Raw genomic sequence first — 27,433 nt, forward strand, 5'->3', positions numbered from 1 at the left:
GGAGAGGGAGAGACAGAGAAAAGGATCTTCCATTCACTGGCCCACTCCCCAAGTGGCCGCAATGACCGGAGCCAAGTCAGTCCAAAGTCAGGAGTCAGGAGCCTCCTCCAGGCACAGAGTTCCAAGGACCTGCACCAGACCCAAGGTCCCCCCAGGCAACAAGCAGGGAGCAGGAAGGGAAGCAGAACAGCTGGGACATGAACTGGCACACACAAGGCAAGGACCTCAGCCACTAGATTATGTGGAATTTTATAATTTTTGAGATCATCTATACTCTAGAGAAACATTTAAATTAACTTTTCTCTTGGAAAATTGTTCAAAATGCCTTACCTTTTTCCATCTCAGTAAGACAGTTACTCATCTTCTTAAGGATGCTGTCCATTTCATCTATCCTTATCTGAAGTTTCTCCCTCTCATGCTAAACATAAAAATCACAGATTATAAAGTTAAACCTCTTAATGAATCATCAGAAATAATTCTAATTGCTGATATAACTGCTACACTTCAATCATGACAAGAGAAATCTTAAATGAAGGTCAATATTTCAGGTCTGCACTTAGGATTGATACTGCCCTGAAAGGAATATTCCACATGATATTTCCCATACTTTCTTCGCAAGGCAAAGTTTTTTGTGCTCAGTGTCCTTAAAGGATGATCATTGGGAAAGGCAACTTTAAGCAAGCACACACATATACAGTTTTCATGGACAATGAGGAAGAATATACTCTGGTCCTTAGCAATGGAGACCAGAATCTTGTGTATTTTACTTCAATACGAATAATGGATACTATTTGGCACGAAGCACATGCTTATGTTAGTGTTTGTTTTTCAGTGTTGCTTAAGAAGTCAGGATGTACCACTTTAGAACAACTGAACCTCACCTCTTGGGCATAATTTTAAGCTTTTGGCTAAGCTCATCCTCATGTTTCTCAAAGAACATTCTTCAAACTCAACCACCACTATATATGAGTTGTAATTGTTCTTTCTTTCCACGCTGTTAACTTTTTCAAATTACCTGAGCTGAGTGCACCAGCTTGCCGTACAGAGCCACTTTTCCTTGATGAGTGAAGACTTTGGTCATCTTGGTAAAACATGACTTTATTTTGTTAAGGTAAGCCCCAAAGGTCTTCAGCTGTAAGGGAGAGTTAAAGAGGATACTACACTAAGCAAATGAATCAGAAGAGTAAACAGTCTAGGAAGGATTTTCAGCTGTCCTGGACAAGGATTTGCCCATCTTGCACTGTGTCTTCTATGGTGGGACACTTCTCATGTGGAAATTTAACTTCATATAATTGTTCAAGAACAGAATGAAAGATCTGAATTTCAGCTGTTGCCTTTCATTCACTTATTTCTACAGTAAATTAGACAATAATAAGCTTTTAGTTAACAAAACTCTTACATTGATTCACTTACTTATGAATTAGAAAATAATAAGCACTTACCTAATAGTTTTTTTTAAATACATTAGGGTACATATGAAATGGCTTGCTTATTAATTTAAGTTAGCCTTTTATCTGTAATTAATTAAAAGGCAAATGGAAGGAACTCCAAACAAACTTTAATTATATCTCATATATTAAAATACAATAAGGGACTCATCACTAATTGCAGAGAAGCATTTATTTTACCACGCTGTCCAGAATGTCCACATTGATTCTGATTCAGAAAACGAGAGCACAGTACCTCTGCATCAGAGCAGCACCTCATTTTTTCCCACAGGTTTCTATTTATATCAGTTAACAGTTTATCTTGGTTCAATGAAGAAAGCTTTAATCTGAAATACAGAAATTAATTAGCATGGAGTTCAGAAGCTACTTTCAATGAATCAGTTTAGATTTATGGGCATATTCAGTTAAAAAAATTATTTGAGAAGCAGAATTAGAGGAGGAGAGAATGAGAAAGAGACAGATTTTCCATCTACTGGTTCAATTCCAGTCTACAGATGCTCAAAAGGGGGACTTGGTCAACCAACAGAACTTGGAAAGATTATCCAACCTGGTACAATGAAGCCAACAATGTCTCAGAACTATCAAGACCACACACGTAACACACTCACAACATTCATCCCCACATGGGGGTGTCTAAGGCATCATCAAAGGACTTTTCCTCATTCCTGGGTGCTGATGCAGTTTGACAACAAGGAACAGTCCCCTCCCCGTTCCCTCTAGCAGACCAGGAGAATAAAAAGAAGATAATTGGGAAAAAACTTATTTATTTTAAAGGTAGAATTAGCGAGGGAGAAGTATAGAAAAAGATCTTCCACATGCTAGATCAATCACTCCACAAAGGGCTGCCAGGGCTGAGCCTGTCCAGAAGTCAGCAGCTAAGAGCTTATTTCAACTCTCCCGCATGGGCGGCAAGGGCCTGAGCACTAGGGCAATCTTCTGTTGCTTTTCTCAGATCATTAGCAGGGAGCTGGATTGGTAGAGGAGCAGCCAAGGAACACACTAGCACCCATATGGGATGCGAGCAACACAGGTGGCAGCTTTACAACACTGCCTACTAAAGTAGATTTTAGGTGATTAACAAAACAAGGTGGCCTAGAGATGAATGTCTACTTAGTTGCTAATTATACTGCCAATACATTATTTGCATTACTTAAGAGGATTAATTTGGGGGCCAGCACCATGGTGTAGCAAGCTAAGCTGCCTGCAGTGCTAGCATCCCATATGGCCACTGGCTCATGTGGAACCTGCTCCCCTTCCAACCCAGCTCCCTGCTTATGGTCTAAGAAAAGTGGACAATGGCTCAAGCCCTTGAAACCACTTACTCATGTGAGAGACCCGGAAGAAGCTCTTGGTTCCTGGCTTTAGATCAGCTAAGTTCCAGCAATTGCAGCCATTTGGGGAATGAACCAGCAGATAGAAAATCTCTCTCTCTCTCTCTGTTTTTCATTCTCTCTGTAACTCTGCCTTTCAAATAAAAATAGTCTTGGGCCCGGCGCCATGGCCTAGCGGCTAAAGTCCCAGCCTTGAACACACCAGGATCCCATATGGGCACCGGTTCTAATTCCAGCAGCTCCACTTCCCATCCAGCTCCCTGTTTGTGGCCTGGGAAAGCAGACGAGGACAGCCCAATGCTTTGGGACCCTGCACCCACGTGGGAGACCCGGAAGATGTTCCTGGCTCCTGGCTTCGGATTGGCACAGCACCGGCCGTTGCACACACTTGGGGAGTGAATCATCCAACAGAAGATCTTCCTCTCTGTCTCTCCTCCTCTCTGTGTATCTGACTTTGTAATAAAAATAAATAAATCTTAAAAAAATAATAAAAATAAAAATAGTCTTAAAAAATTACTTTCAAGTTTCTATTTAGTTAAGATTTATTTATTTGAAAAGCAAAGAAAGGGGAAAAACTAGAGAAGAGATTTTTCATCAGCTGGTTCACTCTCTAAATGGATGTGATGGCTGGAGCTGTGCCAGGCCCAACCAGGACCCAGGAGTCTCACCCAGGTCTCTCATGCTGGTACAGGGACTTAAAACTTTGGGCCAGGAAGGTGGAGGGAGACCCCAGTTTCAACCAAGCTGTTCCAGTTGTAGCAACTAAACTGTATCAACTAAAAACAAAGAACAGAAGCAAAAACAAAACCAAGAGAAAAAAAAACTACAACTCAAGAAAAAAAAAAGCTTAGAATATTTCTAATCCTCAAATGCATGCTTATTTGATGAAATGTAAATTAATGTTTATTGGTCAGTCGAGAGTAAGAGGTTGGAGGCTTGTTACAGTGAACCATTTCAGTTATTTCTGGCATCTTAATTTGAATACGATAAAGGCACAATTAATACAAGTATGATTAAAATATTCAAGACTAAGTAGAATCAACTATGGCTCCACCATTTATGTGCAACACTGAGTCAAAAAGTGCTGTTTGAGCTGGAGTCTCCCCAAAATTAGCTACTGAGGCAAATAATGAATCCAAGTGGCTTCCAAGGGAAGAGATTCAGGAAGGCACAGTGAGGAGTTGAGGAAAGTGAAACCAAATAAGGATAAACCCAATACCTAGTGCATGGCCAGCTTGTGGGTGACTCACTGACACATTTAAGAATAAGGTGGAAAATGCTTCAGAATGTTTCCCACAGGGATGGAGAGATTTGAGCACATGGATCTATAGGACACTTGTCCACTTTGCCTGTGTCTGTGGCTGCCTAAATGACCTTTGATGATCAAGGAGAGCGAAGAAGGGAAACCTTCCTCAGGAAGCTGCACCATGAGGGACCTATCTGCCACCACTGTACGTAAGTCAAAGTGACCAGTCTAAGTCAATGTAAGTATGAGCTTCAAGACTGAGAAGCTGAAAGTCAGGTTGCTGAGCGTTTTGAACTAAATGGAAATGCTCAGCCAGCTTCTCCTATTTAGTGATAATTTCTGTGTTGTCTCCTCCCATCCACTTCTCTGGAATGTCTCATATACATGCATTATAATGCATATTATGTGTATCAAAAACTGTTAAACTGGAATTTACAGACTATGTTTTGCTGGTAAAAATTAAGTATGTTTTTTAAACATTAAAAAAATTATTTTTTTAAGATTTATTTATTTATATTGCAAAGTCAGATATACAGAGAGGAGGAGAGACAGAGAGGAAGATCTTCTGTCCTATGATTCACTCCCCAAGTGTGTGCAACGGTCGGTGCTGTGCCGATCCAGAGCCAGGAAGCAGGAACACCTTCTGGGTCTCCCACGTGGGTGCAGGATCCGAAAGCACTGGGCTGTCCTCGTCTGCTCTCCCAGGCCACAAACAGGGAGCTGGATGGAAAGTGGAGCTGCTGGGATAAGAACCGGTGCCCATATGGGATCCTGGTGTGTTCAAGGCAAGGACTTTAGCCGCTAGGCCATGGCGCCCGGCACCCCCCCCCCAAAAAAAAAAAACAAAAAAACCAAAATTTGGGCCAGCTTGGGCCTGGCGCGATAACCTAGTGGCTATTTCCTCATCTTGAATGCACCGGGATCCCATATGGGAGCCAATTCCAATCCTGGCAGCCCCGCTTCCCATCCAGTTCCCTGCTGTGGCTTGGGAAAGCAGTCGAGGATGGCCCAAAGCTTTGGGACTGTGCACCATGTGGGAGACCCGGAACAGGCTCTGGGCATCTAGCTTCACATTGGTGCAGCTCTGGCTGTTGCAGCCACTTGGGGAGTGAACCAGTGGATGAAAGACCTTACTCTTTGTCTCCCCTTCACTCTGTAAATCTGCCTTTCCAATAAAAATAAATAACTCTTAAAAAAATTGTGGCATACTACAACAACAACAACAACAACAACAACAACAACAAACCTTTGGACCATCTTGCACCGCTTTTCCAGGCGCATTAACAGCAGCTGGGTCAGAAGTACAATAACCAAGGCTCAACCAGCACTGGCATTACAAGCAGCAGTTTAACCCGTTATGCCACACTGTTTGCTCCTCAAATGCTTATTTTTTGTTCATTATTCTTATTTTCTAGTGTACAGTTTTGTAGGTATAGGGCTTCCACCCACATGCACAGCAAGGACCCAAATCCTGTAGCTACACTACCTGTTGTTTCCTAGAAAATGCGTTAGGAAGCAGCTGAATCAGAAGAGGAGTAACCAGGGCTCGGGCACTCTGTATGTCCCAAGAAGTGGCTTGGCCCTCTGTATCACAATATCCGTACTGTTCTCTGTATTTCTTTAAGTCTTTTAACCCAAACATACACATTTACTGCCACTTAAAAAATGCAGGACGCAGGGGCCAGCATTGTAGCATAGTGGATAAAAGCTGATACCCACAAAGCCAGCATCCCACATGAGCACTGCCAGTCTGTGTCCTGTGTACACTGCTTCAAACCCAGATCCCTGGGGGCTTGGCAGCGCGGCCTAGTGGCTAAGGTCCTCGCCTTGATCCCATATGGCCGCTGGTTCTAATCACGGCAGCTCCACTTCCTCTCTATCTCTCCTCCTCTCAGTGTATCTGACTTTGTAATGAAAAAATAAAATAAATCTTTTTAAAAAAAAAAAAACAGATCCCTGCTAAAGGTGACCAGATGCTTGTGCAACTGTCACCAACATGGGAGGCCTGGATGAAGCACCTGCTTCCTGGCTTCAGCCTGGACAACCTTGGCCATTGTGACCATCTGGGAAGTGATTCAGCAGACAGAAGCCTCTCTCTTCCCCTCTGTGTTAATTCCTTCAAATAAATAAAACTGCTGAATACTGCCTACACTCCTTCTGCCGCAAGATGGTGGCAGCATGGTGGAGCCAGGGGCCTAATTCAGTTCCCGAGATCAAATGAATAAAATTTTTAACAAGAAGGAACAGTGAACAATAAAAAGTAAACAGATTTTGTGATGTACCTTCTATTTTAGAACTTCATCACATTTTACTTCAGACATCCCAGTTTTTTAAAAGATTTATTTATTTTTATTGGAAAGTCAGATATACAGAGAGGAGGAAAGACAGAGAGGAAGATCTTCTGTCCAATGATTCATTCCCCAAGTGACGGCAATGGCTGGAGCTGAGCTGATCTGAATCCAGGAGCCAGGAGCCTCTTCCTGGTCTCCCACATGGGTGCAGGGTCCCAAGGCTGTGGGCTGTCCTCAGCTGCTTTCCTAGGCCACTAGCAGTGAATTGGATGGGAAGTGGGGCTGCCAAGATTAGAACTGGAGCTCATATGGGATCCTGTCACATTCAAAGTGAGGACTTTATGCTAGCCCACCATGCTAGGCCTGACATTCCACTTTCTAACTTACCAAAACATGGTTATGTTGTGTTTTTTACAATGTACCACTACTATATACATTAGTATGTTCTTAAGAATAAAATTACTTTGGTCTAGTGTAATGGCTCAGTGGCTAAATACTTGCCTTCCACCTGCTCGGACCCATATGGGCACCAATTTGTGTCCCGGCTGCTCTACTTCCCATCTAGCTTCCAGCTTGTGGCCTGGGAAACCAGAAAAGGATGGCCCAAGTCCCTGGAACCCTGAAACCACACGGGAAAGCTGATCGGCTCAGTTCTGGTTGTTGCAGCCTCTTGGGCGTGAACCAAAAGATGGACGATCTCTCCTTCTCACTGTTAATTTGCTTTCCAATTTAAAAATTTTTTAAAAAAATTAATAGATAAAATTATATTAGGCCAATACTCTGGCACAGAAGTTTGGCCACTGCCTGCAGTCTTGGTATCCCAAATGTGTATTGATTCAAGTCCTAGCTGCTCCACTTCTGATCCAATTCCCTGTTAATGTATCTGGGAAAGCAGTGGAGGGTGGCCCAAGCCTTGGGCCCCTGCACCTACACTGACCATCTGGAAAAATCTCAGGGTTCTGCACAGCCCCAGTGTTGTGGCCATTTGGGAAGTGAACCAGCAGGTGGAAAATCTCTCCCTCTGTCACATCAATTAATATCATCAACTTTTCCTCCTGCCACTGTTATTCTAGAGAAAACCTTATCCTACAGACTGGTTGCTGATCAAAAACAAAAACACACAAAAACTGCACAAACAAAAACAAAATCAAAGCTGTCTTACTCTTCAATCTTTTGGCGAAGAGCCTCACAATCTTCTTTATAAATCTCTGTCTTGGGTCCATAAACATACTGTCTTAACATCAAGTCCTCTGGAGTGGGTGGCGTGCCTATAGTAAACTGAAAAACAAAACAAAACAAACAAACAAACAAACAAACAAACAAACAAAAATCAGTCCCCAAGAACTAGTTTCTTAAGTAAAAAACATGCACCAGAGCTAATACACATTTCAGTGAGCCTAATTTTTTAAAAAAGGTCTCTGAAGAAAAACGTAAAGTCTTTATTATATTCATACAGCTTTTAAGCTCTAAACTAGAATTTGAATTCAAGTATCTGACTTCAAAGTCTATTTCCCAGCAGATGTTTAGGAGAGCTTAATCTTTCAATCTTGAAGAAATGAAAGTGGTCTGAAGGGCTGGCGCTGTGGCATAGTACGTTAAGCCTCCACCTCTGGCTCTGGTTAAAGGCTCCATCTGTGGCTTTTGGGCACTGGTTAATGTCTTGACTGTTGAACTCTGTTGTCCAGTTCCCTGCTTGGGGAAATGGATTGGGAAAGCAGTGGAGGACAGCCAAGGACCTTGGCCCATGGACCCATGTGGGAAACCACGAAGAAGCTTCTGGCTCCCAGCTTTGGAAGCATCCAGGACCAACCATTGTGCCACTGAGGAGTAAATCTCTATAAATCTGATCAGCCTTTCCAATTTAAAAATAAATGAATCTTTAAAAAAGAAAGAGAGAAAATTTTCATTTTGCCAAAAAAAAACCCCAAAGCTTTAAAATCTGTCAGAGGTGCAACATTGTGGTAAAGTCACAATCTTTAATGTTGGCATCCCATATGGTACCTATTCATGTCCCAGCTGTTCCACTCTGACACAGCACCCAGCTGGTGGCCTGGGAAAGCAGTGGAATGTAGTTCAAATGTTTGGGTCCTTCCCACTCATGTGGGAGATCACAATGAAACTCCTGGCTGTTGGCTGCAGCCTGATGCAACCCTAGCTGCTGTGGCCACTTAGGGAGTATGCCAGAGAAGATCTCTCTCTTTCTGCCTCTCCTTTTAACCCTGACTTTCAATTAAATAAACTCATAAATCTCAAGAAAATCTGAGCTGATAAACATTGTTGTTTTTCTTTTTTGTTTTAAGATTTATTTATTTTTATAGAAAAGGCAGAGAAACAGAAAGGAGGAGAGACACAGGAAGATCTTCCATCCATTGATTAACTTCCTGAGTGGCTGCAATGGCCAGAACTGCACTGATCCAAAGCCAGGAGCCAGAAGTCTCCTTAGGGTCTCCCATGTGGGTACAGGTCCTCAAGACTTTGGGTTGTCCTCGACTGCTTTCCCAGGCCACAAACACGGAGCTGGATGGGAAACAGGGCCACCGGGACACGAACCAGGGTCCATATGGGATCCCAGCATGTGCAAGGTGAGAACTTTAGCCACTAGGCTACCGCGCTGGGTGCACAGCTGATAAATTTCTTAAAAAGCACAACTTTTAATATATGGACAATCTTTTTTTCCTAACTCTTAATATATTTGTTTAAAACATTTATTTTCTATGTATTTGAAAGGCAATTTAGAACTGGCATGATGGCTCAGTGGCTAATCCTCACATTGCATGCATCGGAATCTCACATGGGCACCAATTATTGTGCCAGCTGCTCTACTTCCCATCCAAGTCACTGCTTGTGGTCTGGTAAAGCAGTGGTGCATGGCCAAAGACCTTGAGTTTTTGTAACCATCTGGAAGATCTCTGTGTGTCTGTCTCTGTAACTGACTTTCAAGTAGAAACAAATACATCTTTTTTAAAAAATACATCATAAAATATATACAGGCCCGGCACAATGGCCTAGCGGCTTAAGTCCTTGCCTTGAACGCCCCGGGATCCCATATGGACGCCGGTTCTAATCCCAGCAGCTCCACTTCCCATCCAGCTCCCTGCTTGTGGCCTGGGAAAGCAGTCGAGGACAGCCCAAAGATTTGGGACCCTGCACCCGTGTGGGAGGCCCGGAGGAGGTTCCTGGTTCCCGGCATCGGATTGGCGCGCACCGGCCCGTTGCGGCTCACTTGGGGAGTGAATCATCGGATAGAAGGTCTTCCTCTCTGTCTCTCCTCCTCTCTGTATATCAGGCTTTCCAATAATAATAAATCTTTAAAAAAAAAAATACATCATAAAATATATACAGGCCTGGCACAATGGCCTAGTGGCTAAAGTCCTCACCTTGCATGCGCCAGGATGCAATGGTTTGTGTCCCAGAAGCCCCATTTCCCATCCAGCTTCCTGCTTATGGCCTGGGAAAGTAGACCAGGACGGCCCAAAATCTTGGGACCCTGTACCCGTTTGGGAGACCCGGAAGAGACTCCTGGCTTTGGTTCAGCTCAGCTCCGGCTGCTGTGGCCACTTGGGAGTGAATCAGAGAATGGAAGATCTTTCTGTCTCTCCTTCTCTCTGTAATTCTGACTTTTTAATAAACCTTTTAAAAAAAATCTGATGATACTGGTGCAATAGCCTAGCAACTGAAGCTCTCACCTTGCAAGCGCCAGGATCCCATGTGGGTGCCGGTTTGTACCCTGGTTACTACACTTCTCATCCATCTTCCTATTGTGGCTGTATGCAGAGGTGGGGAGAGGGACCCTTGAGAATGGTCTTGGGACCATGCACTCAAATGAAAGACGCAGAAGAAGCTCCTGGCTCCTGCCTTCGGATCAATTAAGCTCTGACTAGTGTGGCCATATGGGTAGCAGACTAGAGAATAGAAGATCTTTCTGTCTGTCCTCTTCATAATTCTGACTTTCTAACCAAAAAAATAAATAAATCTTAAAAAAAAAATTGACAAACTTAAGAGAAAAAATAGGGTCCGGCACGATAGTGTAGCAGTTAAGGTCCTCACCTTAAACGCCCAGGATCCCATATGGGCGCTAGTTCTAATCCTGGCGGCCTGCTTGCCATCCAGCTCCCTCTTGTGGCCTGGGAATGCAGTTGAGGACGGCTCAAGACTTTGGGACCCTGTGCCTGCCTGGGAGACCCAGGGGAGCTCCTGGCTTCAGATTGGCACAGCACCGGCCGTTGTGGCCGCTTGGGGTGTAAACCATTAGATGGAAGATCTTTCTATCTGTCTCTCCTCCTCTCTCTGTATATCTGCTTTTCCAATTAAAAAAAATACATAAATCTTTAAAAAAAAGAGAAAAAATATTCCCATGTCAGTGATATAAATTTTTCTATTAATCTTCTAAGTTTACTATTGATTTCTATATTTATTCTATTAACATACATGATTTTGAAAAATGGTTATTACAAAGTCCTATTACCTTTTCTGTAATCAGAAATTACTGAAAACAATGGACCCAAAATGTACTTACCATAGAAAATTTTATATAGGAAACCTGGCTTACTTTGGTGTTTTGGTTATTTTTGTTCTTTTTTTTATTATTTGTATAGAAATTTACTTATTTTTTAATTTTATATCAGTTTATGACACAGTTTCATAGGCTCTGGGATTCCCCCAGCACCTCCGCAAGACCTCCCCCCATATTGAATTCCTCCCTATTGTTATAGTACAGATCATATCCTGTCATGATTCCTTCATTGTGGGCATTGGAACATGCGGAGAGTCCAGCATCCCATTGTCCAGACAAATTCAACAGTTTCACTGGGAGACCATCCTTTGTCTGAAAGTACAGCCGGTAGAATATCATTTCCTCCAATGAGATGTAACTACACATCTTCAACAACAGGAAGAAATATTGAAATTAACCACATCATGAAGCCAATCAACATGGTACTGAGTGACCAACATGTTAGAAAACGCAAGTTCTTAACCATATCCTGTAACTATTTCCTTGATATCTCAATTTTAGTATATACACAACCAGCTGCTATAAACCCCTTTTTTTTTTCTCTCAAGTTAACATATTTTTGAGTTTAACCTAAATCAGAGTGGCACTATTTTTGTTCTGTTTCATTTTCTTGCTTTGGACAATTGCTTGATCTAATGCTGTTCAGCTTAAAAAATACAATACATTATAGCTGAGGTGATTATTATTAAGAGATTGTACTTACTTTGGCTGGGAGATTGCTCTGTCGGGGTTTCTGTATCAAGATGTGGACCTGAAGAAGTATAAAGAACTCCCTCATCGTTATTCTCCCATCTTTGAGTTTCTGAGGAAAGAAGAAACAGTTTGTATAACTTTTCAAGGTAAGCACATTTGCATTACAAACACTTCAAAGGTTTCTAAATAGCTTAACATGCTCTATAAAACATTTATTTTTTTATTGCATGGTATATACATGGGCAGATTTGTTTTTATTGGGGCAGGTATTATTGCATAGTTAAGATTTTGGCTATAGGGTCTGGCACAAAAGCTTAGCACCTAAAGTCCTTGCCTTGCACACGCAGGATTCCATAGGGGCACCGTTATAATCCAGCTTCCTGCTTGTTGCCTGGAAAAGCAGTTGAGAATGGCCCAAAACCTTAGGACCTTGTACCCACGTGGGAGACCCGGAAGAAGCTCCTGGCTCCTGGCTCCTGGCTTTAGATCTTCCTCTCTGTCTTTCCTTCTCTCTGTATATCAGACTTTCCAACAAAAATAAATAAATCTTAAAAAAAAAAAAAAAGATTCTGCCTGCAGTGCTGACAACCCATATTCGAGTCAAGCTGCTCCATCCAGTTCTCTGCCCATGTGATTGGCTCCTGTACCCATCTGGGAGACCTAGATGAAGTTTCTGACTCCTGGCTTTTGCCTGGCCAGCCCTGACTGCTGCAGCCACTTGGGAGAGTGAACCAACAGAAGGAAGACCTCTGTCTCTCCCTCTTTTTTTTTTTTTTTAATTTTTATTGCAAAGTCAGATATACACAGAGGAGGAGAGGCAGACAGGAAGATCTCCTGTACAATAATTCACTCCCCAAGTGACCGCAAAGGCCAGTGCTGCACCGATCCAAAGCCAGGAGCCAGGAACTTCCTGCAGGTCTCCCATCTGGGTGCAGGCTCCCAAGGCTTTGGGTCATGCTCAACTGCTTTCCCAGGCACAAGCAGGGAGCTGCCGGGATTAGAACCATCACCCATATGGGATCCTGACGCGTTCAAGGCGAGGACTTTAGCCACTAGGCCACTGCACTGGGCCCATCTCCCTCTTGGTAACTGTCTTTCATTTAGAACAAACTAATAAGTGAAATAGATTCAGAAGATTGAGTGACAGAGACACAGAGAGAGAACAAGATCTTCCATCCTCTGGGTTCTCTCTCCAAATGACTGCATTGGCTGGGACTGTGTCAGAACAATCAATAGCCTAAAACTCCATCTGGGTCTCTCACATGGATGACAGGGTCCAACTACTTGAGCCATCTTCCACAACTTTCCCAGGAGCATTAGCAGGGAGCTGGACTGTGATATAGAATGCCACTTTAACCAAACTTGTCACTATGCCATGCAAAATTAAAACCTTACAAAATTATGCATGTTTGTATGTATGTATGCATGCATGCATTTGAGAAGGAAAGACACAGGGATAGAGATAGAATTCCATTCTGATTCATTCCCCAAATGCCCACAACGGTTGTGTTAGGCTGGGCCAAAAAGCAGCCAGGATCCAGGAACTGAATCCAAGTTTGTCACAATGGTGAGCCACCATCTGTTACTGCCTATCACCTAATGCCTCATGCGTTAGCAGGAAGCTGGGACTGGGAGTGGAGTGAGGACTCAAACACAGACACTCTGATGTGACATGGGAGCATCCTAACCAATGCTTTAACTGCTAGACCAAATGCCTGTCCCACACAAGTCTATTAATTATTTCTACATACTACAGAATAGATGTTTTTCTCCTTCAAAGTTCATGTGTAAACTTAACACCTAAAGCCATATGTTAATGCTATTTGGAACTGAGTTCTTTAGGAAGTAATCAGGATTAGATGAGATCAGGACAGTGGGGAATTCACAGCTCCACAAGACTCCAATTAGCAAGCTTGTTCTTTCCCTACCAGTTAGTAGACCCTCCCAGGCTGCTGGACACACGCTATTGCCATGCTTTGGACTTCCCAGTTTCTAGTTAAATTAACTTCTATTCTTGTAAAGTATCTAATAGGTAGAATTCAAGTAATTGATAGTTAATTATTAGTTGACTCCTTGATAAAGAAAAGTAGCCCTTATGCCTATTTTTAATATTTTTAACTTAGAACAAATTAGTTGTATCAGGTATGAGAGATACTTTTAACATACCTCCTTTAAACTCTCTTCACAAATGGCATCTCTGAGAAACTGCGATTCCATCTGACTATTGCGGAGTGCTAGAAGTTGAACAAATTCATTGATGAACAAGATAAAACTCTAAAATTCATTCTAGTTATCTTTCAGATTTAGGTGTGGTTCAAAACCCCGAGGGCATTCACTGGGACGTTTCTGGGAAGACAGCTGACAGTACAGTCTGCTGCAGTTTGAAGGCTTTGATCACTCTCTACTAATTATAAGCCTCTAAAAGAAAACACTTCTCAATTCATTTTAATAGCTATTAAAAATATTATTTCACCTCTCAACTCTTCATAATACACAATATTCAATTACTCCCTAAGATGAGATACATTAATTATCAGTCATGTAAGGAAATAGCTGCTGTTATTTAGTGTCATGAAGATCTTACTGCTGAAGTCCAGAGAGGTTCCATCAGCCTTGATTGAATCCAGGGAGCTGCTGCAACTAGACGGAGTTCTGCTCAGGCTTTTGATCAACACACTGTTAGCATTTCTGTCCATACTCTCTTCAGTTTGGTGATCAAAAACCTGAAAATACAAATTAGGGACATTATCAGAATAAAATTATGACAGTATATACTGATAATGGTTAAATATTTATTAAAAATTCACAAAAATATTTCTACCATAAAATGTATCTATAATTCCTATGAAAAGAATCAGAATCACAGGCAATCTAAGCCTTTAATTAGAAATAATTTTATTCAAAATACATATCTATGTATTACACTGTGTGAGCAGACAGTATCTAAGTCACACATCAGTATCTAACACACATTCTCAGATATTTCTATGTCATAGTCAGATCCTTTAAATTCTCAAATGTTTACCTATCCAATTATTCAACTTCAACTCTCAAAGTCACAGCTACCACACTGCATTAAACTAGACTAGAATACTGGTTTTATGTGGTGGCCTTAGCAAGAGCTCCTCTCGAACTGAACAAGACTCCTTTGGCTGATATGAAAATGCATGTGGTCCTGCTTTTATCATTTAACCATTTGTTTTCACAGCTTCAAATATAATCTCATCAGTCTAATTATGTATATCTTTTTAAGATAGAATATTTTTACCTAAATGCTATAAACTACATGAGAGAACTACCAGTACCTAAAACAACACATGCAACGCGAGACTCAACATACTTACTGAACAAAACAACACAATATTTTATTTTCATACAATCTTATTTACTTAAATTAATATTACTATCACTGTTTCAAAGTTTTTATTTATCTGTATGGAATAATTAGGTCTTCTATCCACTGCTTCACTCCCCAAGTGACCTCAACAGTCAGGTCTGTGCTAATCCAAAGCCAGGAACCAGGTGCTCTTCCTGGATTCCCGCAGGGATGCAAAGGCCCAAGCCCTTAGGCCATCCTCCTCTGCAGGCTCGTCAGCAGGCAGCTACAAAAGAACTGCAGCAGCAAGGACTTGAACCAGAACACGTATGGGATACTGCCACAATGCCAGACTCTATCACTTCATCTCATAGAGTCAAATTAATTTTCTAAGTTTGTTTATGCATTTATTAACAGCATTTAAACTATTTTATTAATCAGTTTTTGCTGCGTTCTAACCTTTACTTCTCCACTTACAAAATTTGGTATCATTGATAACTTTCATTCTCCCCAACTTTTCCAAATTAGGATTTCATGAATTAAAAACAAAAACAATTGCCAGGACCAGCAATGGGAAACAGAGGGTTAAGCCTGTGATGCCAGCATCCACTATGAAGGCCAGTTTGTGACCCAATTGCTCTGCTTCTAATTCAGATCCCTGTTACTGGCCTGGTAAAAGCAATGAAGGATGACCGACATGCTGGGGTCCCTGCATCTACATGGGTGACCTGGAAGAAGCTCTGGACTCCCGTCCAATGTGGTCATTTATAAGAATGAATCATTATATGAAACATCTACCTTTCTCTCTGTGCATCTTTTTAAAAAAATATTTATTTATTTTTATTGCAAAGTCAGATATATAGAGAGGAGGAGAGACAGAGAGGAAGATCTTCTGTCCAATGATTCACTTCCAAGGGACCACAACAGCCGGAGCTGCACCACGGCAAGTTCAAGGCTAGGATTTTAGCCGCTAGGCCACTGCGCAGGGGCATCTATATGTATCTATACTTCTCTCTACATAACTCTTTCAAATAGATAAAAAGCAAAATTTTAAATAAATGCTTTTTTTCAAGCCTGCCACAATGGACCAATGGCTAAAAATTCTCACCTTGCAAGTGTCAGGATTCCGTATGGGTGCTCTACTTTCCATCCAGCTCTGTTTGTGAATTGGGAAAGCAGGGGGAGGATGGCCCAAATCCTTAGGACCTTGAACTTTCATGGTAGAACTTGAAAAGACTCTTGGCTCCTGGTTTGGGATCAGCTCAGTTCTGGCCATTGAAACCATCTGGGGAATGAACTAGCAGATGGCAGATCTTTCTCTGTCTCTCATCTCTCTGTCCAATAAATATAAAGTTCTTTTTAAAAAGCTTAAAAAAATGGACTGTGAGCTTCTACATACTTTATTAACCTTATTAAAGAAAATTCACTCAAGCTTTCCTTTATGCCAATTTTTTAACAGGAAAGCTTTTTAGTCCTAATATATTTATAATTCTGAATATGACCTTTCAAACTACACAGAAGGGTATCTTTAAAAATTTCATGGAAAATGAATATTAGGGAAAAAATACACTGATTAAAATTTGTATACCAGGGCCCGGCGGCGTGGCCTAGGGGCTAAAGTCCTCACCTTGAAAGCCCCGGGATCCCATATGGACGCCGGTTCTGATCCCGGCAGCTCCACTTCCCATCCAGCTCCCTGCTTGTGGCCTGGGAAAGCAGCCGAGGATGGCCCAATGCATTGGGACCCTGCACCCGCGTGGGAGACCTGGAAGAGGTTCCAGGTTCCCGGCTTTGGATCGCTGCGCACCGGCCCGTTGCGGCTCACTTGGGGAGTAAACCATCAGACGGAAGATCTTCCTCTCTGTCTCTCCTCCTCTGTGTATATCTGGCTGTAATAAAAATGAATAAATCTTTAAAAAAAAAAATTTTGTATACCAAAATAAGTTTACCTTTTTTTTTTTTTTAAGATTTTTTAATTGGAAATTCAGATATACAGAGAGGAGGAGAGACAGAGAGGAAGTTCTTCCCTTTGTTGATTCATTCCCCAAGTGACTGCAATGGCTGCAGCCGATCCGATCTGAATCCAGGAGCCAGGAGCCTCCTCCAGGTCTCTCATGTGGGTGCAGGATCCCAAGGTTTTTGGCCGTCCTCCACTGCTTTCCCAGGCCACAAGCAGGGAGTTGGATGGGAGGTGGGGCTACCGGGATTAGAACTAGTTCCCACATGGGATTCTGGCACCTGCAAGGCGAGGACTTTAGCCGCTAGGCTACCGCACCAGATTCAGTAAGCTTACATTTTAAGATCATTTCTCCACAAACTTTTTGAAGCCTTCTGGCAATCCACCCCCTAGATTCTCATATATAAATTAATGCTAGTAAGTCACCAGAGAGGAAAAGAATATTTAGAGTTCCACAATTTAAACAATGGTTAATCTATTTTTAAAAAGATTTACTCATATATTTGAAAGGCACAATTACAGAGAGGAGGGACAGAGGTCTTCTGTCTGCTGGCTCTTCCCTAACTGGCCGCAATAGCCAGAGCTGGGCCAGGCCAAAGTCAAGAGTCAAGAGCTCCATCTAGGTCTCCTGCTTGGGTCCTGGGGCTCAAGTACTTGGGCCACCTTCCACTGTTTTCTCAACTGCATTAACAAAAAGCTGGATTGGAAATCAACAAGTGCAAATGGAACTAACACACTGTATGATGCTATTGTCACAGTCACGTCAAATGGTATGACACAATGCTGGTTCCAACACTCATTAATTTTGGTACAACTTTCCATTTAATTTTTTTTTTGTGACTTTTACTTCAAATTGTTTTGAAATCTACCTGCTAACTTGTTATTGAAGACAGGAATATTTCTCCTGTGTAAATGCGTAAATGTATAAATGTGAGCTTAACTAAAACTGAAATTTATGAATATCCACAAGTTAAAACAGAAAAATGAAAAGATTTATTATAGAACTCACCTCTTGCTCTTTCGTTGTATCATTAAGCTCAGACTCCCTTTTCCTGATTTTTTTCTCATTTGGAATATCTGTTTCTTCATCCTGCACCCAGGTTCTTTTTTGTTGATTAAGGGTTTCTCCTACTTTATTTTCAGATGGTGAAATCTCATTTTGGTGTGTTTCAATCAAAGTCTTGTCCTCAGCTTCTAGGCATATGGAATCTGAGGAATTAATCTCACCAGGGCATGATGGAAGATGTTCCTCATTTATAAATTGAGATGGACTTAAGTTCAGTTTAGCTGCAACAGATGTAATGACCGATTCCTTGCTTGAGGCTGGCTGAGATTCTATTTGATTTACAACAGTTGTGTTTGCTGCGACCTGCTCTGGGTCATCAGTAACAGTGATACTACAATTTCTTTTGTTCGGCAATCTGGGCAAAAAGATTCCCAAAGAATGTCTCCTCATTTTATCTTTAAGAGCCTTTAATTGGTCAGAGGCAGTTTCACTTCCATTATTAGAATTTTTATTTTCGTTTTTATTATCTTGAACATTGTTAGAGACTGTATCATGCATCTCAGTGACTTGCGCTACACTCTTACTATGTGTCTGATTTTCTACTTCAAGTGACTGTTCTTGAGGACATGATTTAGGAACAGCTTGAAAATCTGAAAGTCCTTCGATTTTCCCAATCAAATTATTTAAATTTGGTGTGACATTACTAAAATATGGAACATTAGATGCAATAACAGGATCTGATGTTTGTCTAGCATTGGCTTGGGTCTGAATGGCCTGTACAGTCAACTCTGACTTACATTCAGCCACTATACTGTTTTCCTTCAGTTCTTTTTCACAGCCTATGGAAAACTGCTCCTTATTACTGAGCATTTTGGACTTATTTTCATGTATGGATGTGGAGGAAAATCCTGTAACAATACTTAAAACCTTATCTACAGCTTTAGGTATTTTCATGTCATCTTTATTGACATTATTCTGTCCTATTGGAAACAATGCAGGTTGCTGGGTTGTGAGGTGAGGCTCAGAAGCAACACAAGTATCATCAACACAGGTCTCCATTTGATCCTTTGGAAGCTTAAAAGATACTGGCTTTGAGTTAAGTTTAGCCATCTCCCCCAGATTCTGAGTATGTATTAAAGTTTGACTAGCTAACAGATTCTGAGGTTCTTCAATCAGATCCTGATGTGTCAGTGGTGTTATGGCACACTGTAGCTGTCCTTCAGTACTGGTCTGAATAGCTTCTTGTTTCTCTAACAAAAGGCAAGGAGCTGAGGCAGTCACCGTTTCAGATGTCACGTGACGTTCACAGGGTAAAGTGTTGGCATAAGCAAGATCATTTTGGAATGGGCAATTGCATTTCTCCTTATCTTTATCACATAAGGACATGGTATTTCCCTCTAACTTACCAAAACAGGAAATAGCATTTGGTAAACAAGAATAATTATCATTTGATCCACCAATAGCAGCTACATGACTGTTAATAAAATTCATATCTTCTCTGTTTGTACTATCTAAGTGATAGCTTTCAACTCTAGCTTTTTCTGATGTAGAGGTCTGACCTACAATTTTCCCTGTGACCTCTTCACCTGCAGTAGCTCTGTGGGATTCCATGGTTTCCTTTTCACTTTGATTCCCAGACAAAACATGATGAGGAACAATGGGTATCATATGATGCTTTTGCTCAGTATGAAGAAAAACTTTGTTTTCTGTTGTCAGCTCTTGTTTTGTAGGGACTTCCTGAACACAGCTATCATCCTCAGAAAAACAACTGCCTTTTTTTCCTTTTGCTGTTCCAAATTTAGGGTATTCCTCAAATATTTTCTTTGTGTCTTGACAATCAATGAAAACAGTGTGGGACTTGGTGACTTCAAGATCATTCTGATCATCTACATACATCACAGTTCTGTTCAGAGGCCTAGTTGTTATTTTATCTGGTGAGGCAGTTTCCCATACTAGGGCAGTTGTGCGACTTCTAGTAATCTCCATGTCATCCTGTCCACATGAATACAAAACAGTTTTAGAAGTGGAAGGCATCAAATGGAAATCTCTATCTTCCAGTGCACTTTTCTTGTTTGTTTCCATCATACAAACCTGGGAGGTATCCGGATCATTTTTATCACTCTCTGAAAATACAACGGCCTTGTCATTTTTTAGCCTAAGGCTTTTTCTTCTCTGACTTCTACCAGACAGTTCATTCAGGAACCCAGGCTTCTGTACATCTTTGATATTTTTCAATGTGGCTGGCTTAGATACTTTCATGTTATCATCAGTTAAAAATGCTATTGCTTTCTCTACAGGATAACTATTAGACTTTTCATCCGGTATTGTTAAAGAGTTGCCTTTTGCTGCTTTATAATCACTTTTATCACTTTCTGGGAAGGGAACTTTCTCCTCAGTAGATGTCACTTTTGATTGTCGTAGGCTTCTTCTTCTGGAATCCTCAAAGTTAGGAAGCATACATTTCTCCATTGCTTGAAAATCAATGAAAACAGTGTGACACTCTGTCATTTCTAACCCATCATGGTCATCTACAAACATTACAGTTTTGTCCACTGTAGTTATATCACCTGGTGAAACACTTTTACATTCTAAGGCAGTTGTATGACTTCGAGTTATCTCCATGTCATCCTGCTCACCTGTATACAAAATAGTTTTTGAAGTCCCTGGCAAAGACACCAAATGGGAATCATGGTCATCTAATAAAGGCCTATGGTTTATTTCCACCGTGTAGCTCCTGGTGATGTCCATGTCATTCTCACCAGTCTCTGTTGAAAAAACAACAGTCTTATCATGTTTTAGTCTGCCAAAACTTTTCCTTCCAAAAATTTTGGTATTTTTATTTTCCTTCAGAAATCCAGGTTTCTGTACATTTTTGTCTTCTAACGCATCCATATTATTAGATACAAGTGCTTCAGTTATCTCTTCAGCACTTTCATCACATTTTCCAAGTTTTATAGTTCTCTGTTTACTCACTGTTGTTCTCTGGCTAGTATGTTCTAAATTAGTTTGATCAAGTTCTTGTATTTCAGAATTGCCAAAGCCAATGACAACAGTGTGGCTCCTGGTTAGATCCATATTTTGCTCCTCTTCAGAACAAACAAGCATCTTATCATAAGAACAGTCAGATGTACAATCACCTAAATTTTTCTTCGGTGGATCGGGTTGTTTAGAATGCTGGCCTAGTACAAATTTCACTGTGTGACTGTTAATAGTAGTACTGTAAGTGTTCACGGCAGATTGCTCTTCTGTTGAATATAACTTCATGGCCGACAATTGGTCACTTGAGACTGTATTGCTGTTATTTCCCGGGGTTATTTGCTTATTAAGTCCACCACAGCTGACTACATTATGACTTACTGCTGTATCCTGATTATAATCAACTGAGTGAGAAGTATCTTTACCAAGACAGGGTGAAATCCTCAAAATATTATCTTTTTCTTTACCCAAGGACTCAGTTTCAGATATTATCTTTGGTTGTTGGGATAGTTCGATACGACTTTTGGCCATTTTTTCCCATTCTTCTGAAGGACTTTTGCCATAACAGTAAGATTTACTGACATTCTCTGGAACCAGATTAGCTACAACAGGAACTTGACTTCCTAAGTTACTTGTGCGACTTTCAGTCAAATCCATATTGTCCCTATCTAAGAGTTCAGTCTTTTCATTACTTAATGTAACAGATAAAGCATTTGACAAGTTCTGTTGTAATCCTTCCTTCAATGCATGAGGAATAGAGCTATAATTTACATTCATTTTCCCATTTTCTAAAACAGTTATAGAACTTGGGAATACTGCTTCTTTTTTAGATACTGGTAGAGCAGCTCTCTGTCCCTTTGTCTGATTTTGCTTTAAAATTTGATTATCTATTGCAACTGTGTGACTCTTGGTAATGTCCATATTATCATCTTCTGAATAAATCGTTTTCTCTAGAAGAGGCATGGCATCTGCTTTGAGACATATTTTGGAACTACCATCATGCTTTAACAAAATTTTCTCTTCTCTCATACTTGAGAAACACTTGGTCAGTTCCATGGCATCATTACAACTAGAATAAAAAATTGTCTTATAACCTTGACTAGAAGGACTAAAACATACGGATTCTTGGGTCATGGGCAATGGTCTGGTATCCCGATTGGAAGTCTGTGTGACAGTGTGATTTTCTGTCTCCATTATATGGCCTCCGATAATACACATTTTGTCTTCAGGGTTTCTGGAGGGGTTCTGAAAAACAACACTTTGTTTATTCTCACAGGCTGTTTTCTTTTCTGGAACTTTAACTGCATACTCTGTCGTAACATCCATGATGACATTTTGACTTTGATCTTCCATTTCAGATAAATTACCTGCTGAAGGTAAAATCGGGATAGTGTTGTTAACTGTTAAGTCCATACAGTCATTTCCAAAAATTGCAGTATCTCCTGTAAATTCCCTTGTGTTGGCATCATTGGCTATGGGAACCAGCATCTGAATATTGGCTGTATGACACTGGGTAAAATTCATCCCAGCATCTTGTTCTCTAAAGATTTGAGTCCTGTCATTACTATTCTCATCTATATTAACAGGTACATGAGTCTGAGGTATACAAGAGGCACTACTTGATTCTTTGGAATGAATAGGTATCTCAGAATTTTCCTTATCAGTCCCTGTGGAAAATGAAGCATTATATTTTCCTGTTTTCAATCTTTTAATAAAATCACTGCAATTTATTTTTTCTGAAGAAATGTTTTGCTCCACAGAAAAATCTGATTCTTTTTTCACTCTTGAATTCTCAAGATGGTGCTTTAAGTTAGCCAGAAATGATGTGGTATCTACTTTTGTGGACTTATCGCTTTCAGTACAACCCAAAAGGCCTTTGGTAATCATCACAGTATGACTTGCTGTTAAATCCATCTGGTTTTCATCTGAAAAGACGACTGTCTGGTCATCTGCATGTTTCCTTTCATGGTTGCTTTCTGTAATTGAAAACTACAATGAAGACAAAATATGAGATCAGATAAAATTTAAACTTCTAAAAAGGTACTTTATAATATGTACCATCCAAATACAGTTTCATGACACACGGTTTGCTTAAACTAACATGGTGTGTTGAACATTATTTGTTATTAATTTTTTTCTAAAGTTTGAATAACTTTTTAAAATATTATGAGACAAATTAAAAATTTAAGGTTAATCATTTCTATTAGAAAAATGAAAAATGCTAGCAACATCAAATGTAACCATAATTAACAAAAACCTGAAATTATTCGTGTTCGTTAAAATTAAAGAAATCCTGATTTACCTTATCCTTAGTTAACTAGAAAGGCAGGAAGTTTTTCAAGTTTAGATTGATTTTGCTAAGCCATCCCTAAATCATGCATTATCATTAACTCCTTTATGTTTTTAAGCCTTAACTATAAAGAGAATAAAAAATGAAAGCACCTACATGCGCTCTTACCTCTCTCTGTTGCATCTGGGTTTGAATGGGAGCACAAAGCAATGTGCTCATGCCTATTTAAAAAAAAAAAAGGTAATATTCAGAAAAAAACATGAATATATTACTAAGAGTCTGGTTTTCTTCTGTTTGGGTCTCTTCATGTTTCTATTTCTAATCTGAATGACAGTGTGACAGAGATAGAGAAATTCTGAATTGGGTAGTTCATTCACCAAATGCCCATAACACCCACGCCTGTAGCTTTTTGAAGTTAGGACTCCATCCAGATCGCCTACATCACTGGGAGAAACTCCAGTACCTGGGCTTTGATCTGGTGTCTCTCACGTGTATAAACGTGTGGTGATTTCAAAGGTGTAAAATTTGGTGCTGGTGTGGATTAAACTGCCACTTGCCAGGCATCCCATATCAGAATGATGATCTGAGACTTGACTGCCCAACTTTTTTTTTTAAGATTTATTTATTTTTACTGCAAAGTCAGCTACACAGAGAGGAGGAGAGACAGAGAGGAAGATCTTCCATCCGATGATTCACTCCCCAAGTGACTGCAACAGCCTGTGCTGCACTAATCTGAAGCCAGGATACAGGAACCTCCTCCAAGTCTCCCACGTGGGTGCAGGGGACTGCCCCACTTCTTATCCAGCTTCTGCTAATATCCCTAAGCAGGCAATAATTGATGGCTCAAATATGCCAAACATGAGGGAGACCTGCATAGAGTTCTTGCATCCTGGCTTTGGCTTGGCACAACCTTGGCTTTTGTGATCATTTGGAAAATAAACCAGCACATGGAAGATCTCTACCTCTTCCTGACTTTCAAGTAAAACTAAAATTGAAAGAAAAAAAAAAAAGATGGAAAACATAAAATATTTATTATTGAAACATAAAATTTGAAGAATATTTTTATTTCATGTTAAAAACTATCCAGATGTTCCCATGAAGATATGCATTTAAAAAAAATAATTTTGCGCGCCTGGCACAACAGTGTAGTGGTTAAAGTCCTCGCCTTGCACGCACCAGGATCCCATATGGGTGCCGGTTCTAATCCCGGCAGCCCCGCTTCCCATCCAGCTCCCTGCTTCTGGCCTGGGAAAGCAGTCGAGGATAGCCCAAAGCCTTGGGACCCTGCACCTGCGTGTGGGAGACCTGTAGGAAGAGCTCCTGGCACCTAGCTTCAGATTAGCTCAGCTCCAGCCGTTGCGGCCGCTTGGGGAGTGAACCATTGGATGGAAGATCTTCCTATCTGTCTCTCCTCCTCTCTCTGTATATCTGCCTTTCCAATAAAAATAAGCAAATCTTTAAAACAAAACAAAAAATAATAATTTTGCTATAAAAATACTGAAGTTGAAAAGCAAATATTTAAGAATTTTTTACATTATATTTTGATGTTTACATCTGTATCTTGTTAAGCTACAAAACAATTGAGTCCAGAAATTTTTTTAATGCATACAGAAGACAACACTTCTGGATTCCATGATTTTATAGTTTAATAAAAGATTCAGATATAAAAAAGTAAGATGAAGCCACAGAGTATAGTAACCAACTGTATGGTTAGAGAAAGCTACATTTAAGCAAGTCTATGAACTATTTATTGCCAATTCATGATAGGAAATGAACTACAGCAAATGTAAATTATCAAGAAATGCTATGAAAAAAAAAACATTAACTGAACTAAATCCTGAGTTATTGCCATAATTAATATATATTAGGGCACAGATTTCTCTCCTGTTATAGACTATAATAGCTTATAGGCTAACTACTTTGAATATTACTGAGGCTAACTGATATGAAAAGTTGACTTTAGTAACAGGTAAATTAGAGTAGGAAAAGCATTTTGTTTTAGGTAGAACAAATAGTGCTCATCGATTCATACAGGCAGAAAAAAATCGACATGGGGGATTGCAAATAATTCATCAAGCATAAGACATGTATAAGAGGAAGGCGATAAGGGGTTGCAGAAGACAAGCCAAATAATAAAGGACTTTCTAGTACAGTGCTGAGATGTGCACTCTAACCCATAAATGAAGAAGTAGCAATGTGATTATTTTAAGTGAAAGGTAACATAATCAGATTTGGAAACACTAAGAATGAACTGCAAGAATAAGAAAATAAACATACTTGGGGAATTAGGATGTGTGGAAAGTCGTGAGTGGTTTCCCCCTGTGTGTCTCCCCTTCCCCCAGGAACAAGCAGAAGAAATATCAAATTTGGAAGCAATGAGTTCACCCAATTTCCCTAAACCTCAATCCTTCCAACACTGATCAACCATGTAATGATTATTTAAAAACAAAACTTATTAAAAAAAAGAAACTAAACAAATCTCAAGAAAAATTAATGAGGACTTGAATTTAAACAGTGGCAGAATAGTAAACAGAACTGTACGGTACATAGGAGAAAGAATAGAGCAATTAGGTGCAAATAAATATGAAGAATATTTCTGACTGAGTAAATGAATAGTGAACAGGAATCCAAGATAGAAAAGACAGAAAGAACAGACTTATTTTTTCAACATTTATTTATTTATTTTAAAGGCAAAATTACAGACAGGCACAGAGAGCATCATCTTCTATTTGTTCACTCCCCAGAAGCTACAATGGGGCTAGGTCAGGCAAAAGCCAGGAGCCAGGAACTCCATTCTCATTTCCCCCATGGGTGACAGGGACCTAGATATTTGGGCCATCTTCTGCTGCATTAGCAGGGAGCTGGCCTGGAAATGGAACAGCCAGGACTTGAATGGGATGTCAGCATGACAGGTGACAGTTTAACTAACTGAGACACAATACTGGCCACAGAATAGCAGATTTAAGAGAAATTATAGGGGCCAAGGCCGTGGTTCAACAGGTTAATCATCTAGATTAGTCAGCAACTGTGGGTGCTGGTTCGTGTCCTGGCTGCTCTACTTCCCACTCGGCTCCCTGCTTATGGCCTAGGAAAGTAATGGAGGATGGCCAAAGACCTTGGCACCCTGCACCCATGTGGAAGACCTAGAAGAGGCTCCTGGCTCTCAGCTTTGCATCAGCTTAACTCCAGCAGACTGCTGCGACCATTTGGGGACTGAACCAGTGAATAGAAACTCTTTCTCTCTTTCTCCTCTCTGTAAATCTGCCTTTACAATAAAAATAAAAAATAAAAAAAGGAAGCTTTAAAAAAATGATAAAGCATCTATGAAATTTCCAGTATGAAACTATGTAAATAAACAAAGATCTCTACATTAGAACAGTTACAGGGAGAGAAGGGGAGACAGAGAAACATCTTTTCATTTGCTGGTTCCTTTCCCAAACAGTTGTAATGACTAGGGCTGGGTCAGGCTGAAGCCAGGAGCCAATACTTCAACAGAGCACTACACATGAGTGTGGCTGCTCTCCCAAGGAGCTAGACCAGAAGCAGAGGAGTGGGCCTCAAACCAGTACTCTGATGAGGGATACTGGAGTTACAGGATAGGGTAGGGCTTAACCCATTGTGCCACATTGGCGGTTTCAAGTAAAAAATACTTATCAAGAAATCTGGGTCACAGCGCAATAACCCAGTGGCTAAATCCTCAGCATGCACACCCATGATCCCATATAGGTGGCAGTTGGTGTCCCAGAGGCTACACTTCCTTCCCATTCAGTTTCCTGCTTGTGTCCTGGGAAAGCAGTCGAGGATGGCCCAAAGCCTTAGGACCCTGCACCAGCGTGGGAGACTGTGAAGAAGCTCCTGGCTCCTGGCTTCGGATTAGAGTAACTCCAGCCATTTCAGCCACTTGGGGCGTAAACCAGTCGATGGAAAATCTTTCTCTCTGTTTCTCCTCTCTACATATTTCTGTTTCCAATTAAAATAAACACATCTTAAAAAAATAGGAAATCCGGATGCAAAAAAAAAATGTATAAAATAAGCAAAAGTATTTCTAGTTATACTTACCAGTAATCTCACAGTAATTATTTTCTGAATTCTTACTCCTAAAAAAATTAAAAAGCATTTTATAGTTGATACTCCAACTACTATGATATGTTGAAAATGTTTAATAAGGTGACTAGCAGAAAATTATAAACAAATCATTTAAAACAGTCATGTAATACTGGTTGAAAAAAATTACAAAACAATTAAACAAATCCTTTCTGAATGGCCTTAACGGTTTATTAATTTCAAGAACACTATAAAAGATGCTTGATGAGTATTGCCTGCTCATTTAAAAAGTAGTTCATTTCTAAAATTTAGCCTTAGATTT

General features: G+C 40.4%; 1 protein-coding gene across 5 annotated transcripts in view; it reads right to left on the reverse strand.

The window, feature by feature from the left end:
• Nucleotides 1-27,433, reverse strand: part of KNL1 (kinetochore scaffold 1) — a 60,550-nt gene that overhangs the window by 17,330 nt on the left and 15,787 nt on the right. For 2 of the 5 annotated variants that reach the window (XM_058666061.1, XM_058666060.1), the window contains exons 8-17: nt 27,127-27,164; nt 23,236-23,288; nt 17,805-22,766; nt 14,107-14,245; nt 13,689-13,756; nt 11,533-11,631; nt 7,479-7,594; nt 1,684-1,774; nt 1,016-1,132; nt 331-418 (exon numbers count right to left, since the gene is read on the reverse strand). In XM_058666061.1, the coding sequence (XP_058522044.1) occupies nt 331-418; nt 1,016-1,132; nt 1,684-1,774; nt 7,479-7,594; nt 11,533-11,631; nt 13,689-13,756; nt 14,107-14,245; nt 17,805-22,766; nt 23,236-23,288; nt 27,127-27,164 (5,771 nt within the window). Of the gene's footprint in view, nt 1-330; nt 419-1,015; nt 1,133-1,683; nt 1,775-7,478; nt 7,595-11,532; nt 11,632-13,688; nt 13,757-14,106; nt 14,246-17,804; nt 22,767-23,235; nt 23,289-27,126; nt 27,165-27,433 lie in introns of those variants that run through there. The other 3 variants (XM_058666062.1, XM_058666063.1, XM_058666064.1) reach the window with 3 other exon arrangements.

This window comes from Ochotona princeps, chromosome 6 (assembly GCF_030435755.1).
Source record: "Ochotona princeps isolate mOchPri1 chromosome 6, mOchPri1.hap1, whole genome shotgun sequence".
In the NCBI taxonomy this organism is placed as follows: Eukaryota; Metazoa; Chordata; class Mammalia; order Lagomorpha; family Ochotonidae; genus Ochotona; species Ochotona princeps.